General features: G+C 45.8%; 1 protein-coding gene across 2 annotated transcripts in view; it reads left to right on the forward strand.

Moving 5' to 3' along the window:
* The first annotated feature begins 325 nt into the window (after window positions 1-325).
* The window catches only part of C4H2orf73 (chromosome 4 C2orf73 homolog), a 33,775-nt gene continuing 16,335 nt past the window's right edge, over window positions 326-17,765 (forward strand). The window contains exons 1-4 of one of the 2 annotated variants that reach the window (XM_050951923.1): window positions 326-390; window positions 2,566-2,629; window positions 8,250-8,481; window positions 10,211-10,364. In XM_050951923.1, the coding sequence (XP_050807880.1) occupies window positions 2,571-2,629; window positions 8,250-8,481; window positions 10,211-10,364 (445 nt within the window). In that variant the 5' untranslated portion in view covers window positions 326-390; window positions 2,566-2,570. Of the gene's footprint in view, window positions 391-2,177; window positions 2,630-8,249; window positions 8,482-10,210; window positions 10,365-17,765 lie in introns of those variants that run through there. The other variant, XM_050951922.1, reaches the window with a different exon arrangement.

The raw sequence follows: 17,765 nt of genomic DNA on the forward strand, positions 1-17,765 counted from the left end.
TTGTCTACACTGCAGAAATCGACAAAGCGATTCCCTGGCTGCACTGGGAGCCTGGGTGTGATTCCCATTGCAAACCAGGCTGCAGCACCTGGCGGTTGGGGGCGGGGGAGTGCAGGCCCGCTGAGAGCACCGCCAACAACGGGGCTGGGGCCAGATCCTGGGCGAGATGGGCTCGGCCGGCGCCCGCGAGAGGAGCCAGCGGGGAGCCGGGGGAGGGGAGGAGCGAGGGGCCCAGACGGGGCCGCGGGGCGGAAGAAGGCTCAAGAGCCGCCGCTGCCCTCGTGTCCCCGCCCGCGTCTCCTAGCAACCACGCAGCAACAGAAGAGCCGAGGTGGGGCAGCGCTGCTGCCGCCTTCGGAACGTCCCTCGCGCGCCCGCTGCCTCTGCTCGGTGCGTCCCCGCCCCTCAGGCTGCTCCCCGCGTGGCCCCTGCGCTTGCCTGCTGCGCCCTGGTCCCTCCCGCTGCGCCCTGCACACCTCCTGCGTCCGCCTGTTTCACCCCGCCCCCTCCCGCTGCGCCTCGTGCGTCGGCCTGTTTCACCCCCGCCCCCTCCCGCTGCGCCCCGCGCACCCCCTGCGTCTGCCTGTTTCACCCCCGCCCCCTCCCGCTGCGCCCCGCGCACCCCCTGCGTCTGCCTGTTTCACCCCCGCCCCTTCCCGCTGCGCCCCGCGCACCCCCTGTGTCTGCCTGTTTCACCCCCCCCTCCTGCTGCGCCCTGCTCCCTCCCACTGCGCCCTGCGCACCCCCTGTGTCTGCCTGTTTCACCCCCGCCCCCTCCCGCTGCGCCCCGCGCACCCCCTGCGTCTGCCTGTTTCACCCCCGCCCCCTCCCGCTGCGCCTCGTGCGTCGGCCTGTTTCACCCCCCGCTCCTGCTGCGCCCCGCGCATCCCCTGCGTCTGCCTGTTTCACCCCCGCCCCTCCCGCTGCGCCCCGCGCACCCCCTGTGTCTGCCTGTTTCACCCCCCTCTCCTGCTGCGCCCCGCGCACCCCCTGCGTCTGCCTGTTTCACCCCCGCCCCTCCCGCTGCGCCCCGCGCACCCCCTGTGTCTGCCTGTTTCACCCCCCTCTCCTGCTGCGCCCCGCGCACCCCCTGTGTCTGCCTGTTTCACCCCCCTCTCCTGCTGCGCCCCGCGCACCCCCTGCGTCTGCCTGTTTCAACCCCGCCCCCTCCTGCTGCGCCCCGCGCACCCCCTGCGTCTGCCTGTTTCACCCCCGCCCCCTCCTGCTGCGCCCTGCGCAGCCCCTGCGTCGGGCTGTTTCACCCCCGCCCCCTCCTGCTGCGCCCCGCGCACCCCCTGTGTCGGGCTGTTTCACCCCCGCCCCCTCCTGCTGCGCCCCGCGCACCCCCTGCGTCGGGCTGTTTCACCCCCGCCCCCTCCTGCTGCGCCCCGCGCACCCCCTGCGTCGGGCTGTTTCACCCCCGCCCCCTCCTGCTGCGCCCCGCGCACCCCCTGCGTCGGGCTGTTTCACCCCCACCCCTCCTGCTGCGCCCCGCGCACCCCCTGCGTCGGGCTGTTTCACCCCCACCCCTCCTGCTGCTCCCCGCGCACCCCCTGTGCCTGCCTGTTTCCGCCCCACGCACTCCCTGCGTCGGGCTGTTTCACTCCCCCCTCCTGCTGCGCCCCGCGCACCCTCTGTGTCGGGCTGTTTCACCCCCACCCCTCCTGCTGTGCCCCGCGCACCCCCTGTGTCTGCCTGTTTCACCCCCGCCCCCTCCTGCTGCGCTCCGCGCACGCCCTGCGTCGGGCTGTTTCACCCCCACCCCTCCTGCTGCGCTCCGCGCACGCCCTGCGTCGGGCTGTTTCACCCCCACCCCCTCCTGCTGCGCCCCGCGCACCCCCTGCGTCGGGCTGTTTCACCCCCACCCCCTCCTGCTGCGCCCCGCGCACCCCCTGCGTCGGGCTGTTTCACCCCCACCCCCTCCTGCTGCGCCCCGCGCACCCCCTGCGTCGGGCTGTTTCACCCCCACCCCCTCCTGCTGCGCCCCGCGCACCCCCTGCGTCGGGCTGTTTCACCCCCGCCCCCTCCTGCTGCGCCCCGCGCACCCTCTGTGTTGGGCTGTTTCACCCCCACCCCTCCTGCTGCGCCCCGCGCACCCCCTGTGTTGGGCTGTTTCACCCCCACCCCTCCTTCTGCGCCCCGCGCACCCCCTGCCGTGCCTCCTCCCGCTGGCTCTGAGTACCCGCTGCCCCAGCCCCTCCGGCTGCGCCCCTGCCTGCTGCCCTAGTTCCCTCTCGCTGTCTCCCCCGCACCCGCTGCCCCAGCCTGCTTCACCCCAGCCCTTCTCGCTGTGCCCCTGCCTGCTGGCCCCCCCTGCGCACACTCCTCCTGGCTCCCCACCCCATCTTCCTTCCCCTCTGCCCCACACACACTCTCAAGTGCTTCTGCCCTCCCCCACATGTACCCTCTGCCCCCAGGTGGACCCTCTGTTTGTGCTCTGCCCTGTGTTTCTGCCCCCACGTGCATCCCCTTTACCCCACATGCACCCGCTAGATGCCCTCAGCCCGCTCCCCACGCACACCCCCTCTGTACCCTCTCACTTCCCCATTCCCCCTCTTCCCCTAGGCACCATGCGCCAGACTCCACAGGACAGCATGCACTGCAGGAAAAAGGCGCCCCCGCACCAGCTGTAAGTGCTGCCTTTGCTATGGGCTCTCTGGATGTGCAAGGCCCAAGTTCTGACCCTTTCAAGTTCAGGAGGCCAGCCCTGAGGGACAGTCCCTGCAGAAACTTGGCCTTGAATGGGTGCTGGAGGGGGTAGCACCTGGTCCTGTGCTATTGGGTGTTGTCCTGCCATGAGCTCAGGGCCCTGGGGACTGAGCCCTTAATGACCTTCTGTCCCTAGGGCCTGATTCTGCCAGCCTTCGCTCACCTGAATAGCCACCATTCGTGCAGTCTTCTGATTGGGAGCCAAGTATTCCTCAAATAAGTAAATACTTGCAGGAATGGGACCCAAGTGTTTAGCTGAACTGCTTGATCATTCTGTCTCACTGCACCCTGTGCTATGTGCCCACAATCATGTGTGCACCTTAGGAGGCTGTAGACACATAATGCCACACTGGATCAGACCAATGGTCCATCTGGCCCAGTATCCTTCAGAAGAAATGAAGAGATCATGATCCATCCTATGTCATCCAGTCCCAGCTTCTGGCAGTCAGAGACACCCATACCATAGGGTTGTGTCCCTGACCATCTTGGCTAACAGCCATTGGTAGACCTATCCTTCATGAACTTACCCAGTTCTTTTTTTAACCTAGTTATATTTTTGGCCTTCACAACAACCCCAGATGATGAATTTCACTGGTTAACTGTGTGTGTGTGAAGAACTAGTATCTCATGTTTGTTTTAAACCTGTTGCCTATTGACTTCATTGGGTGACCCCTGGTTTTTGTGTTATGTGAAAGAGTAAACAACACTTCCCTATTCACTTTCTCCACACCGTTCATGATTTTATAGTTCTTTATCATATCTCTCCTTAGTCATTTATTTTCCAAGTAAACAGTCCCAGTCTTTTTAATCTCTCCTTACATGGAAGCTGTTCCATAACCTTAAATCATTTTTGTTGCCCCTCTCTGTACTTTTTCCAATTCTAATACATCTTTTTTAAGATGATGCAACCAGAACTGCACAGAATTTTCAAGGTGTTTAGATTTATACTGTGGCATTATACTTTCTGGCTTATTATCTCTCCCTCTCCTAATGGTCCCTAACATTTTGTTCACTTTTTTTGACTGCCGCTGCACATTGAGCGGATGTTTTCAGGGAACTATCCACAATGACTCCAAGATCTTTCTTGAGTGGTAACAGCTAATTTAGACACCATTATTTTATATGCAAAATTGGGATTATGTTTTCCAATGTACATTACATTGCATTTATCATCATTGAATTTCATCTGCCATTTTGTTGTCCAGTCTCCCAGTTCTGTGAAATCTATTAGTTACATCCTAAGATGTCTGAAGAGTTACAATCTTGAGTAATTTAGTTTCATCTGCAAACTTTACCACTATCCCCCATTTTCCAGATCATTTATGAATATGTTGAATAGTACTGGTCCCATTACAGATCCTTGCAGGAACCTGCTATTTACCTCTTCCTGTTGTGAAAACTGACCATTTATTCTTGCCCTTAGTTTCCTATCTTTTAACCAGTTACTGATCCATGAAAGGACCTTACCTCACAACAGCTTACTTTGCTTAAGAGCTTTTGGTGTGGGATCTTGTCAAAGGCTTTCTGAAAGTCCAAGTACGCTATATTCACTGGATCGCTTTGTCCACATTTGTTGACACACTCCGAGAATTCTAACAGATTGGTGACGCATAATGTCTCCTTACAAAATTATGTTGACTCTTCCTAAACATACTGCATTTATCTATGTCTGATAATTCTAATTACAACTAATTTGCCTGGTACTGAAGTTAGCCTTACCAGCCTGTAATTGCCAAGATTGCCACTGGAGCCTTATTTAAAAATCAGTGTTACATTAGCTATCCTCTAGTCATCTGATACAGAGATTGATTTTAACCAGTAAGTTACATACCACAGTTCTGCAATTTCTTCAGAACTCTTGGGTCAGTGCTATCTGGTACTGGTGTCTTATGGCTGTTTAATTTATCAGTTTGTTCCAAAACATCCTGTATTGGTGCCTCTGTCTGGTTCAGTTCCTCAGATTCTCTGCAACAGCTTGTCTTCCTTGAGTGCTCCTTTACCTCTTTGATTGTCTCATAGCCCCACTGATTGTTGGCAGGCTCCCTGTTGCTGATGTCCTTATTAAAATGGTTTTGCTGTTAGTTTTTGTCTTTTGCTAGTTGCTCTTTACTTCCTTTTTTGGACGACCTAATTATGCTTTTACACTTCCTTACGTCTTATGGTCTGAAGAATTATGTTTTCTTTTTATTTCCCTCAGTAGGATTTTACTACAATTTTAAAAGGATGTCTTTTTGTCTCTAAACACCTCTTTTATTCTGCTGCTTAGGTATGGTGGCTTTTTTTTGGTTGCTTGTTTGGTTAAATTTTTCGGGAGTATACATTTCATTTGAGCCACTATTATGATATTTTTAAATAATTTCCATGCAGTTTGCAGCATTTCACCCTTGTGATTGTTCCATTTAATTTCTGTTGTTGTATGCAGTGTTGTAGCTGTGTTGGTCCCAGGATATTAGAGAGACAAGGTAGGTGAGGTAATGTCTTGTTCACCAACAGAATTTGGTCCAATAAAAGATAAGCTTTGAAGCTACACTGAGATCTTTAGGTCTGCAAAAGGTATTCTGGGCCCTGGTGTACTCTACAGAGCTGGGGCTAGTCTACACTGGCAACGTTAAAGCACTGTGTGGCAATGCTTTAACATGGCTTGTGTGGTCATGGCCAATGGGAGCTGCAGGGGCGGCGCCTGCGGACAAGGCAGCATGCAGAGCCGCCTGGCTTCGCCTGCACGTAGGAGCTGGAGACGGGACATGCTGCTGCTTCTGGAGCTTGAGGTAAGCGCTGCCTGGAATCTGCTCCAGGCTGGGACGGAGGGGGTTAGAGGTGCAATCTCCTGCACCCCCAATGCTTCACCCCCAGCTGGAGCCCTCTCCACCCCTGCACCCCAACCCCCAGCCCCTGAACTGCTCATTTCTGGCCCCACTCAAGAGCCTGCACCCCAACCCCCAATTTTGTGAGCATTCATGGCCCACCATACAATTTCCAAACCGAGATGTGGCCCTCAGGCCAAAAAGTTTGCCCATCCCTGAGTTAGACTGACATCAACTGTTGCTGGCTTTCAGAAGCTGTCCCATAGTGCCCGACACTGACAGTTCTGTTGGTGGAAGTGCTCCTTGTGAGGACACGCACTGCCAACACAAGGAGCAAAGTGTAGACACGCACAAGTAATGTAACTATTGCAGCAACTGTATGCTGGCATAAATTAGGTTGGTTTAATTTTGTAGTGTAGACATGCCCTGAGCCTCGCAGCTAAATACAGCGTGGAACAGATTGATTAGCATAGGTAGTTAGTACATATTCCAAGGGACCATTCAAGGTGGAGTTAATAGGCCACTCCTCTTTGAATGGTTCCTTAGACTACGTGCTATCTGCCTATGCTAAACAATCTGTTCCACCTTGTATTTAACTATGATGCTCACCATTCCCAGACCAGAAAAAGAGCTCTGTATGGCTCAAAATCTTCTCTGACCAATAAAATATATTACCTCACCTACCTTGTCTCTCTAATATCCTGGGATATCCTGCCAAGTGCTGCTACAGGTAAAAGTTACCTTTTCTTTGGTAACTTTTCCAGTCCAACAAAATATCTTGAAATAAAGACTATTGTATTAGTAAACAGAAATGATGTTTAGCATAAAATGAAGTTGTAAACTCCTCAGAGAGCTGAGCCATTTCAACTGAAGTCAATGGAAAGATTGTCATTTGTGTCTTTCTACTGTGTATTTGTACAGCTTCCCCACAATAGAGTCCTTATCCTGATCAGGCCTCTAGGCATTACTATCATGCTAATAAAGTTGTTATTAATCTTTGCATACAAAAGTGTCTTGTCAGAGCCAAGGCTCCTCAATGACTCCTTATTTAATTGCTCTGAATCCAGCAATTATTAGTATGAGATAAGTGATTGATATCCATTGGTAGTATTATGTGGTGGTTTATTTCCTGTTCATGACTTGAAGCTATTGCATAAATAAGAAATTTCTTCCTATATGCCAGGGGCATGTTGGGTTCTGAGGAAGATGCTTTTTGTTGAAACACTAGCTATATCTTTTATGTTAATTATCAGTTCTATTTATTATTTATTTTTCTAATAAAATATTTATTCACTTTATTCATTATTCACATAGAAATACTTCTGAGGTAGTCTGGGTTTTTTGAATTGGGGTGTTTTCTTTGTAACTGGAATAGTCAACTACTTATTCCATTTCATGGAAATGGAGACAAGCCTGAATGAGAGATTGCAGGAAAAAAAGAAGGAAAGGAGACATTTTGAGTGTCATTAATGTGCAAATGATGATATTGTCAACTGTGATCAGAGATAATGTAGGCAAAGTATAAAGACAGGAGGTGACTAAGAACAGATGCCTTGGGGACACCAGCTGAGAGAGGATGAAGGAAAAAAAGATTATCCTAGTATGATGTGAAAGCTTTATTAGATAAGTTGGAAGAAACACATTGGAGATCCAGTCAGAAAAACCATATGTGCCAAGGTGATAGAGATGTGAGGGATTCACAGTGCCAAAAGGAGCTAATAAGTCAAGGAAGATCAGAAAAGAAGTGAGAATTCGGAAATTTGATTCTAGTAAGTCATTAATAATTCTAGGGAGGATTGTGTTGGTAGAATGTCCATGGCAAAAACTGGATTATGAAGGATCAGGAATAGAATGCTAGACATTGTCAGGAAGAATTTGAAAATAGGCATCCCAGCCCAAGAATTTAGAGTGTGAAATGGTCTTGAGCTCTCAATTATCAAGTAAAATACATCCATCTAAGTCTGATACAAGTTTATTGAAAGGGGATCAGAGTCCTGCATGGAGAAATAGGTTTTACTTTGTGTAATGACCCATCCACTCCCAGTCGTTATTCAAGCCTAATTTGGAATGGATGGGTCATTACGCAAAGTAAAACCTATTTCCCCATTTCCCCATGCTATTTTTTTCCCCTACTGTTACTCATACCTTCTTGTCAACTGTTGGAAATGGGCCATCCTGATTATCACCACATAGGTTTTTTTTCTCCTGCCGATAATAGCCCACCTTAATTGATTACTCTTGTTATAGTTAATATGGCAACACCCATTTTTTCATTTCCTCTGTGTGTGTCTTCCTATTGTGTTTTTCACTGCATGCATCCGATGAAGTGGGTTTTATCCCATGAAAGCTTATGATCAAATAAATGTGTTAGTCTCTAAGGTGCCACAAGTGTTCCTCGTTCTTTTTATTTGTACAGCCTCATCCTGATTTCACCTACATAGGTATTTATCATGAGTAACACCATTGAAGGTAGTAGATACACTAGTGAGAGTGATCCTAATCAGGACTTAGGGTTACGCTCTGCTGTCCTTTATGACCATCTGAGTTTAGAATAACTCCATTGAAATCAGTTTTATTCTGGATTTGGAAAGTAGTGAGTGAAATCAGAATCAGGCCTACTAAGTTCTTAGCAAGTATTTTATTATCCTCTTCTATGTGATATAACATTATACTATCAATAAATATTGGTATATATGCATGGAAATAATCAACTCTTTTTCATGTTATGTCTTTCAGCCCAAATACTTACAGAATATTTAATACTGATATACCAGAAGTAAACATGAGAATAGAAAAGGTCAACGGTGAATATATACCTAAAAAGAATAAACAGTCTTTCCAGCACTCGTATTTACCAGAGTGGCGCAATAATCCCCAACCACGTTATGCAAAATTAATTAACACCAATGTAAGGTTCTTAAATGAACCAATATACTATATGGAAACAGAAGGCACAGTGGCTAAAAAGGTAGGACCATTTTGCATTATCTTTCAAATTAAGGTAACATTCTAAATAATATGTACATGTATGTTGTATAAAAGAACTAAATTAACTAATCTTAAGGATCTGAATGAACCCCTCACTAGTAAGGAAATAGAGTATTACGCCTTAAAATCTCTGCTTAACTTACTCTGTTGTGCCTAGGTATTGCAGCATATATGCCATGTAAAATCATTCACTGGGTGAGGATACTTGTATTAGCCAGGCACAATGTGGCAAGTTGCTAAACTCTGACTGTCCTTGCTTTTGTAAGTTTAAGTCAATTCTTGGATTTACTTTAGCACACTGTAGTTTGTAATTTAATTTGATTCTCTTTGTGTACTAGTATTACAAGAGAACAGTGATTCTTAAAAAGGGTGTTTGTATATCTCGTTTCTGTGGCTACACCTACACTTGTGGCGGCATGCAGAGTGCAGACACTGCATGCCCAGCTGTAGCAGGTATAAATAGCAGTGTAGACAGTGAGACATAGCTTAGAGCAATGGTTCTCAAGACATATTTTGGTAGCCTCAGAGTGTGGCCACTAATCCTTGTTGGTGGCTGCTCTAACACTTTTTCCTAAAATACTTAATTAGCTTTAGGGAAAAACAAATAAATTTGCACATAATACATGTCCAAATCATTGTAATTTATTTATTGCTAGCTAGTAAGTCTGTTGTGAAAAGTGATATTAACAAACATAGAAATATCACTTTTCACAGCATGCTTGCTCAGCCCTGACAAGCCTGGGGACAAATTAAGCCTGGGATGGGGGGCCAGGGGAGGCAGCGGTGGGCTGGAGCCTGAAGCCCCACAGCCAGAGCTCGAAGCCTGGCAGTCAGGGGACAGGGCCTCGGGACGGAGCATGAAGTTGTGCGGACAGAGCCTGGCGCCTCACCAACCCAGGGCTGAAGCCCAAAGCCTGAGCCCAACTGCCCCTGGGAAGGTAGGGAACTCACTGCCTGCCTGCTCCTACAGCATTGTCCCCCAGGTGTTTCTGGGGGGGACAGGGCACAACCCTTGATGGCGGCCCCAGCAATCAATACCAAGGCAGTGCATCCAGGAGCAACAGAGAGGGGGAGGGGCCGCTACTCCCCTTCCCCCCCCCCCAACACAGCCCAGGAGGCTGTGGCCACAAGAAAAGCCCCTAGTGGCCACATGTGACCACAGTGGCTGCATTTGAGAAATGCTGGCTTAGAGTACAGTGCTCTACAGACCTGAACCCCCAGGGCGTAGATATACATAGCTCTCAACACACCCAAGTAGTGCCTCCCATGTCCACACGGCTATTTTTAGCAGTGTAATGTCCCACTGCTGGAGCCTTTCTCCGCAGTAATAAAAGGCTCCAGCAGCAAGTAAAGGCTGCAGCAGGGGGAGACTCCCTGCTGACAGAGCCTTTCTCCGTTGCCTCCTCCTTGCCGGAGCCTTTGCTTGACACAGTAAGCGGGGAGAGAAGAATTTCAGTGCAGGACAGAAGAAGGGGGAATAAAAATGCTGGATGTCAGTGGGGTCATGTTAATCAAACTTCAGACGAGGCTGATTTTGCTCCTATTCAGGAGTCAGAATGTGCTAAGCAATAGTGAGAGTAAATTGAGGGGGAGGGGGAGTTGAGAACTTGTGGAGGACAGAGAGAGAGTTGGAGAAGCATTCTATCAGTACTTACTTTATACCTAAGTGTTTAGATAGACATACATTTTTCTTCCCTTTGACTTTAAAGCATCATTGGTGGCCAAGTGGGGAACCATGTGTATATCATTATACTCCACCTTACGACAGACAGAGCACTCAAAGAAATGATTTCCAGAAGCCAACCTGTACATTGTCTTCTCCAACTAAATACAGCAGTAAACTACAGCCTTCCTGTGGAATAGGTAAGAACCTGTAAGGAAGCTCTTTTTTCCCCCTCCCCCTTCTTCTCCCCCCCATACACCAAGGCAGATGTAGGTTTTTTTCTCTCTATTCAGAATAAACAATAACTGGTAATTCAGGTACTTTTGTATGGGATCTTTTGCTGTCTGACTTTGGATCAAGTTTTGATCTCAGTTGCACCAGTGTACATTTGGAGTAACTCCATTAAAGTCAGTTGAGTTAGTTGCATTGTTGTAAATCCAGACTAAGAGCTGAGTCTCTAGCTAACTATCCATCCATCTTTCTTGCACTTATCATTATGATGTCTGAACACTTGGTAAATGTTGTCTGTTTAATAACAACCACTGTATAGAATACATACAAATAATTCCTATTGGCTCCCCCTCTTCTGCAGTTTGCAAATAAATTCAGATTATACAAATTATGGAAATGTCTAATTTTTAAATATAGCTGAAGAGTGAATTGCAAACAATCCTTGAACTATTTCCATCAGTTGCAAATGTATTTGGTATTCATAATTGTTCTGCAGATATTTTGGGTGAATGCTTTTTATCAAAAAGAAGCTGTTTGCTCTGACTGTTCTCCCTTTGTTTTGTGGTTCGTCACCTAAGTGGCGGTGTTTCTACTCATTGATTGTTCTTTTGTTAAAAAGGTTCAGTCAGGTAAAGAATGAATAAGATTGAAAATCCTCTGAGCTGTGCCCCAAAACAGGTGTAAAGTAACCCCCTTACCTTTCCCCCAGCTGTGTTGTAGAACAAAGTAACAAAAATGAGCCTTTACCAAATTTGTTAAAACTGCCCAAGTGGGAGCTGAACCTCCATCATGCAATGTTATAATAGTCACTGGAACTTTAACCTGGCAACAGGACTTCTTAGGATTCTTACCCTCCATAAAATCATATAGAGAGGCATGAGGCAACCAGCAGTGTGCATATGTGTGGGAGGGGCCTGGAGTGAGCTAACTAGCCATATCATCTGCATTACTGATAGTCTCATGCCTGGATCTCTCTACATTCTCTCTCGAACTGTGGTACCAGCAAGCAGGGCTGTCCTCATGCTACTGTGATAATTCATTCAATAGCAGCTGCCATGCTGCATTTTCTGATTCCATACATATTTCTTCTAAGGGGGCAACTGGTCCTCAGACCAACACCCTTGTTGGATATGCCAGGATTGTTACTTACCACTTTATGGTATCCAATACAGCAATGACAAGAACTCAGCAGCAGTCATGAAGAATAGTATTGTCAGCGTACTACTTGTGAGTTGCATGGTTCTCCACCAAAAAATGGTGTGTCACTATAGTGACTATTTAAATGTCAGAAAACATGACCGAATGCAACAAAGTATTTTCTATTTAACAGCCCAGCATTTTTCTTCTACTATCATTGGTACAGTTAGTGAAATGATATCACTGAAATAAAAATATATTGGCCCAGATGCTCTGCTGTACTGAGTTCCCACAAGCCAACAGCGAGCCTGGACATGGACAGTTTTTTTAAAATGTGGCAAGGGGACTACCCAGTTGGAGAGTTTAACTAGTTCCTGTTCTCTATGGAGCCTGAGTAGCACAAAGATAGTGGAACAGGCCAGAGACTCTTAGGTTTATGTAATGCTGAAAAACTCCAAAGCATTGTAGCTATTGTATGCATAGGTGTCACTTCTCTACCTGGCATTAAAAATGGGAACGGGGCAAGCACAGCTCGCCTTCTCTGTTAAGAGCAGAGTTAAAATTCACTGTCTTTGGTTTAGCTTGAGACAGTGCTGCACGCTTGGGGCTCTCTCCTCTTTAGTTGGTGAGGGGGACACACTCAGCAAGAGAACCTGAAGTCAGAGCAGTAGAAGCTAGTAGTTGGCTGGGCAGAATGTGGTGCTCACAATCTTTCTAGCAGTCCGTGTAGTAGCAACAGCACCTGAGAGGAAAAAGGTGTTCCATTTCCCTATATATTTCCTCTCCTCTGCAACAAGATCTATGCCCCTGCTGACTTTTCTCCTTCAAAGGTGAGAGGGGAAAGACACCTGCAACTGCTGGCTTTCTTCCGCCTCTGGGGAAACAGAGAAGTAGCACATAATACATATATTCAAAATCTTTTAAATCCTGCAACTTTCAACCTACAGGAAATTGCATCGGGTATTGCAAAATGTTGGAGGCAAGAAGCTGCCAAACCTCCAACTTCTGTTTAGTTTTTGGTACACATTCTCTATCCTTGTCTAGTCTAAACTCTTGCATCTGTTGGAATAGGGGTAGGAGGAAAATGGAGGTGCTGCTGTGTGTCATGCTTGCAAACACACGCACGCACATTCTTTTTGGCTGGCTATGTACCTGCTTGGGATGTGAATTCCTTTGGGATACATTTCTTGTCTCCATTCTCTTCTCTTCTCTTCGCTGCGTTGCATCCCCAAGTGTCATAAAAACCCATGATGGCATCCACCAGAAGTGATGAGTTTCTCTAACTAGTTTGAACTACTTTAACCCCTGTTCCCAACCATTGTAGTGCATTCAACTTCGGTGTGGAACAGTAGCTATATTACAAAGCACAGCAATGTAATATAACCTTTCAGGACTGGAAATGAGAATAGATAATATATCCAACTGAAACTGCAAAGGCACTCTAATTTAGATAGGCATATTGTTATTACCGCATTAGAATTTGACCACGAAATGCCCCTGTTATTGCAAAAAAGCACTATGGGTGTTTTGTTGACTACAGATGCTCAGGACCTCAGTTTTAGTGTCCACCCAAAAGAGACAATCTCCTCCTAGCCTTGTGTTGGGACTGTGGTATCCCCAACGCTGTGGCTGTTCCTGGAGTTGTTCTAGCCAAATACTGTCCGCTTGACCATACTTAGCTTATAAGAGCTAAGATCACAGCCCAAGATGGTATGACTGAAGGTAATACAATTGGTCAAGTGCTCTTGGATACTTTTAAATTATAGACTTAATTTAATACCATGATGTTTAAGTTGTCAGATAGCTCCTATCATTGACAGCTTCAGGTTTTTGATGGTGTAGACAGCTTTGCACTGAATACAAACCCCAAAGTAAATCATAAAAGGATTTATTTATTTTAAAAATCTTTTAAAGGTTACTGTGTATAGTTTAACTTCTGTGATGGAATATCTGAGAAAAGAGTCTCTGCTGCATACAGCTTCTGCTGAGAGAACTTGTCAGGGAGCTCTTTAGAGCTCTTCCCAGCACAAGTTAGAAGCAGCTTGGGGAGCTGCTCAAATTTATACCAGCCAACTATAATTCCCCATAACTAGCTGGGGACTGCCGGAGCTTCCTAGCCCAAGGCCTGGAATTTGTGGGAATTTTCTGCTCCCAGGTGGTGCAAAGGGACCAGATCAGGACAGAGAATCTGCCCCACTGCATTAGCAAAACACTAAAACAACGTGCACTTTCTTCAGTTCCAAGTGGTAGTGTCCAAACGTAAATATTAAATGAAAAATGAAGGTGTTATTTTATTATTAAGATACTCAACTCTTATGTGTAAAAGACAATAAACAACTAAAGGCAACAGAGCTTAGATTAAATGTTGGATCGTGGGCTCTGCTTCATCTGCTCTTTGTTGCTCCAAAGTGGCGCTAAGGTTGGTGGGTCTGGTCCTTGGAAAATCTCCCCTCTGAAGTTCATTGGGTGAGGCAGAGCTGCTGCAGCTGCTTCAACCATCCAGAAAATATGTTATACCAATGGTAAGCTATGATGTTTTTCTGTAGTGGCAATTCTTAACATGTCCCCATTTGCGTGTATAATATGAATGGTCCAGTTTTCCACATTTTTTTTACTAGGAACTATGTTACCTTTTTACCTTTTAACAGATGATTGGTAACTGTTTGCCATTCAATGCTAAGATTGATAGAGAACTCAACTAAATCAGTGCTTACAGTAAGCTGAGATTCTTTTGGTGTTGTTGTTGTTGTGGCAAATAGTAAATGTGATTATTGGTAAACACAGTACTTACATTACATTTACATTTGTCTTCTGGTAAGTTGCTAACACTTTTTAAACACTTTTCCCCAAGAATTAACACATACACATAGTCCATTATACAGTACTTTGGATTATCTGAAAGACAAAAAGAACATTTTTCTACCCCTTTTGGGGTGGCATTGATTATTGCTTAAAGATTCCATTCTTTTACAAATACCCTTCCTGACTGCAGGCAAAACAGAGGAATTACCCCCTTATTTTCTTGTGGTTTTTTTTTGTTCTATAGGCAGGCCAGGTTGTAATGGGTTCTACTTTTTAAGGGTTATGCGGAAGTTATTCCACTGTTTAGTTATTAAATTCATGAGGTGGTGTACCTCAAGTTTTTCCTCTTATATAGCAGACCAAGTTTTTAATGTTTTTCCTGCTGTGTTAAGCTTTAAGTTTATTCACAGGTAATAGCTGAGAAGCATCATTACCATATTACTTTAAAGGATCTTTCCAAAAATCATACACACTACAAGTTGTTACAGGGGTACTTACTAACATTAAAGTTATTTTAATGTTTAATATTAACAATAACATTAGCATCCAATCTATTAAAGGTATCTTGTTATACCATGCCTTTTATGTAGGCAATTTGTTTGCTGACCAGGTATGTTCTTTATTTGCAGCTGCTTTTGTGCTGGCAGTTCTCACCTTTGTTTATCAGTTAGGTAATTTGCATCAACACAGGCTTGGCTTTTGGATTCAAAGCCATCAGCAGAGCTCAGAGACTCTGTCTTAACACACAGGGATCTGAAAAAGAAAACACAGCCTACTGTGGCTCTTTTTGGAGCCCTAATAGGATTTTAATTCAGCAGCACGTTTCATTTGCATTTTTTTTTACATCCCTTTCTACAATATACACTGCACATGTCCTAGGGAAAATGCACATTCTTTCTATACTATAACTTTTCAAAAACATTAGCCATATCAATTTTTACATAAGGTGTAACTGTTTCTTTTGTTCTTACAGAGTTTTCATGTATCCTTATCAAAGTGACAGTCTGATTACACAGAGCCATTTTAAGGCTCAGTGTTTTTAACATTGCTTCTTTTTTTTTTTTTTTTTGTGCACCTCACCTCTGCTGTTGCTTCAGAGGGTCACTGTTAATTTCTTATTCTGTCATTACAGCTCTTATCTACTATTGTTACAAAAAAAAAAACCAAACAAACAAAAAGACTCCAGAATCTCTACCTATTCTCCTGATTTTGACTGCCCTATTGCAGCCATGACTTGGTCTTTATTTAAAAACATTTTAATTTTTGTAAAGAATCAAGTTACCCCTTAAGGGTTAAATGCTAAATCCCAAAGCCAAACAACACTAATTACCTGTGTCTTGCAAAAAGGTCTGTCAGTTTTGCAACTTTGAATTAGAGTCAAATGAATTTGTAGTGGCATTAAAAACAAAAAAAACCAAAATCAATTTATCATATCTACAAAACAGGAGTTTTACAAACCAGATGTGCTGGTTTAGATTCTTAGAACTTTACATATTTTCACAGACATAGATACATACACATTTTCTTTTCCTTAACATTCCTTTACACTGTTTTGTTTTTACATAGCTGTATATATATATGGATTATTTACAGGCACTCTTCTGGAAAAGGGCCCATTTCCCTTCAGAATGGCTGCAAAGAAACCAAGAATTCTCTCTCTTTAACATGGTCCTTTTTTAACATTTTCACAAAGTTTAACTGCTTAATTCTCTCCAGCCTCTGTAGAGTTAACTTTTCACTTTCTTTACTTAAATCACTTGTTTATGTCCCAAAATGACACCTTTATCACCTCAGATTTCACCATTTTAGGGATTGTTCCAGGGGTTCATGCCTGCACTTACTGCTTTTCTTACTTCTAACACTATTCCCTTAGGGCTTTCAACCTGTTTTTCAGTTTCTTTATCTGTTGCTTGCCTGCTTTTCTGGGCCCGATCCTGCTTTTTTTTTTTTTTTTTTTTTTTTTTTTTTCCCCTCCAATGAACCGTTTGTGAGTGCTATTGTGGTCACTTCACAATTTTGAAAGAAGTGTTCAAGGAAAGGGACCAGGAAGGGTGGGGGCTAGTTGAGGAGCCCACCCTCCTTGCTGAATTGGTAGTGGAACACTAAAGAATCAGTTTTTGAGGCAGACAACAAAGGGGAACAGAACAAGGGGCTTTTTGTCCTTTTTACAATGAGATGGGAGTATGAAGCGGGTTGGATCGATCCGGGGTTTGGAGAACGGGGTAAAGGGGAGCGCTCGGTCTAGTGGTGGGAGAGGAGGCTTTTAATAAAGCTTTTAACTTATTATTTGAATAATTGAGAGAGGCCAGGTTTGATTTTGTCCACCTATGATTTGCCTCTTCCCACCACTGCATGAAACAATTAACCTCTCCTTTAGCCAATTTAGTTTTAGGTTGGCCGAGTTTGTCCTTTAAGACGTCCATTCAGTCTTTGTTCCAAGATTTTAACAGTGGCCACTGAGTTTTGGGATCCCCCTGAGTTAGCCTAGACCATTTTCCCAGAAATTTACAGGAGTCTGGACCCTTTTTACAGGAGTCTGGACCCATCCTAAATACATAAAATGAGCCGGCGTTCATTTAGGGAACTGTCCCGACTTAGACGTCTGGTTACCAGTACAGGAGGACTTTCACACACCAATCACACAAGAAGGAAATTCAGGTTCGTCAGAGCGATGCCTGCTGCAACACACAAAAGGAGCCCACAGGCTACTGCCTCAATTGCCCTTGCTTTCACACTAAGGGTTTTACCCAAGGTGTGGTGCGGCTGCAATTGTGCAGATTTCACTCACTCAGACCGCGGGGACAGGAACCCCTTGGTCGGCCGATCCCCAGACAGAGACGGCACCCAGACTCAAACACTCCACAAGAGGACAGATAGACACAGAGACAGGACAGTCCTCAGTCCGGACAAAACACAGAAATAATTACCTGACCAGATTCCTGATGTCAGATCCCGGGATCCCTACCAGAACAGAGTGGGAACCAACAGGTTCGATGGCGTAGACCTCACTGTGGCTGTGCGCGTTTCCGCTCTAGTGGGGGACCGCTTGGGCCAAATGCCCAGGTGCCGGCTGCCACGGTCATCCCACAAAAACAGTCAGGAATCACACAGCCCCAGTGAAGACGGTTGCCATCTCGGTGGAACCTCCAAATTGTCAAAGTTAGAATCAAGACTCACAATTTGTCAGACCACTCTGTTTATTAGCGCAGCGCTTCGCCAATAACATTCAGAATATGTGAGTGGCCATGCAAGGCCAAAACAGTCTTATTTATACAGATAAAAGAGCGGGAATCAGACAAAGGAACAAAGAAAGCAAAACTGTAAAATTCACCTGGGGCACAGCATGAATATCCTACTTCCTTACTAACTCTTTATGGATCTGAGGCTAATACTTCACCAATTGCCCTTAAATGGTGCAATTGTTCTATGTG

The sequence above is a fragment of the Gopherus flavomarginatus genome, chromosome 4, assembly GCF_025201925.1.
Source record: "Gopherus flavomarginatus isolate rGopFla2 chromosome 4, rGopFla2.mat.asm, whole genome shotgun sequence".
In the NCBI taxonomy this organism is placed as follows: Eukaryota; Metazoa; Chordata; order Testudines; family Testudinidae; genus Gopherus; species Gopherus flavomarginatus.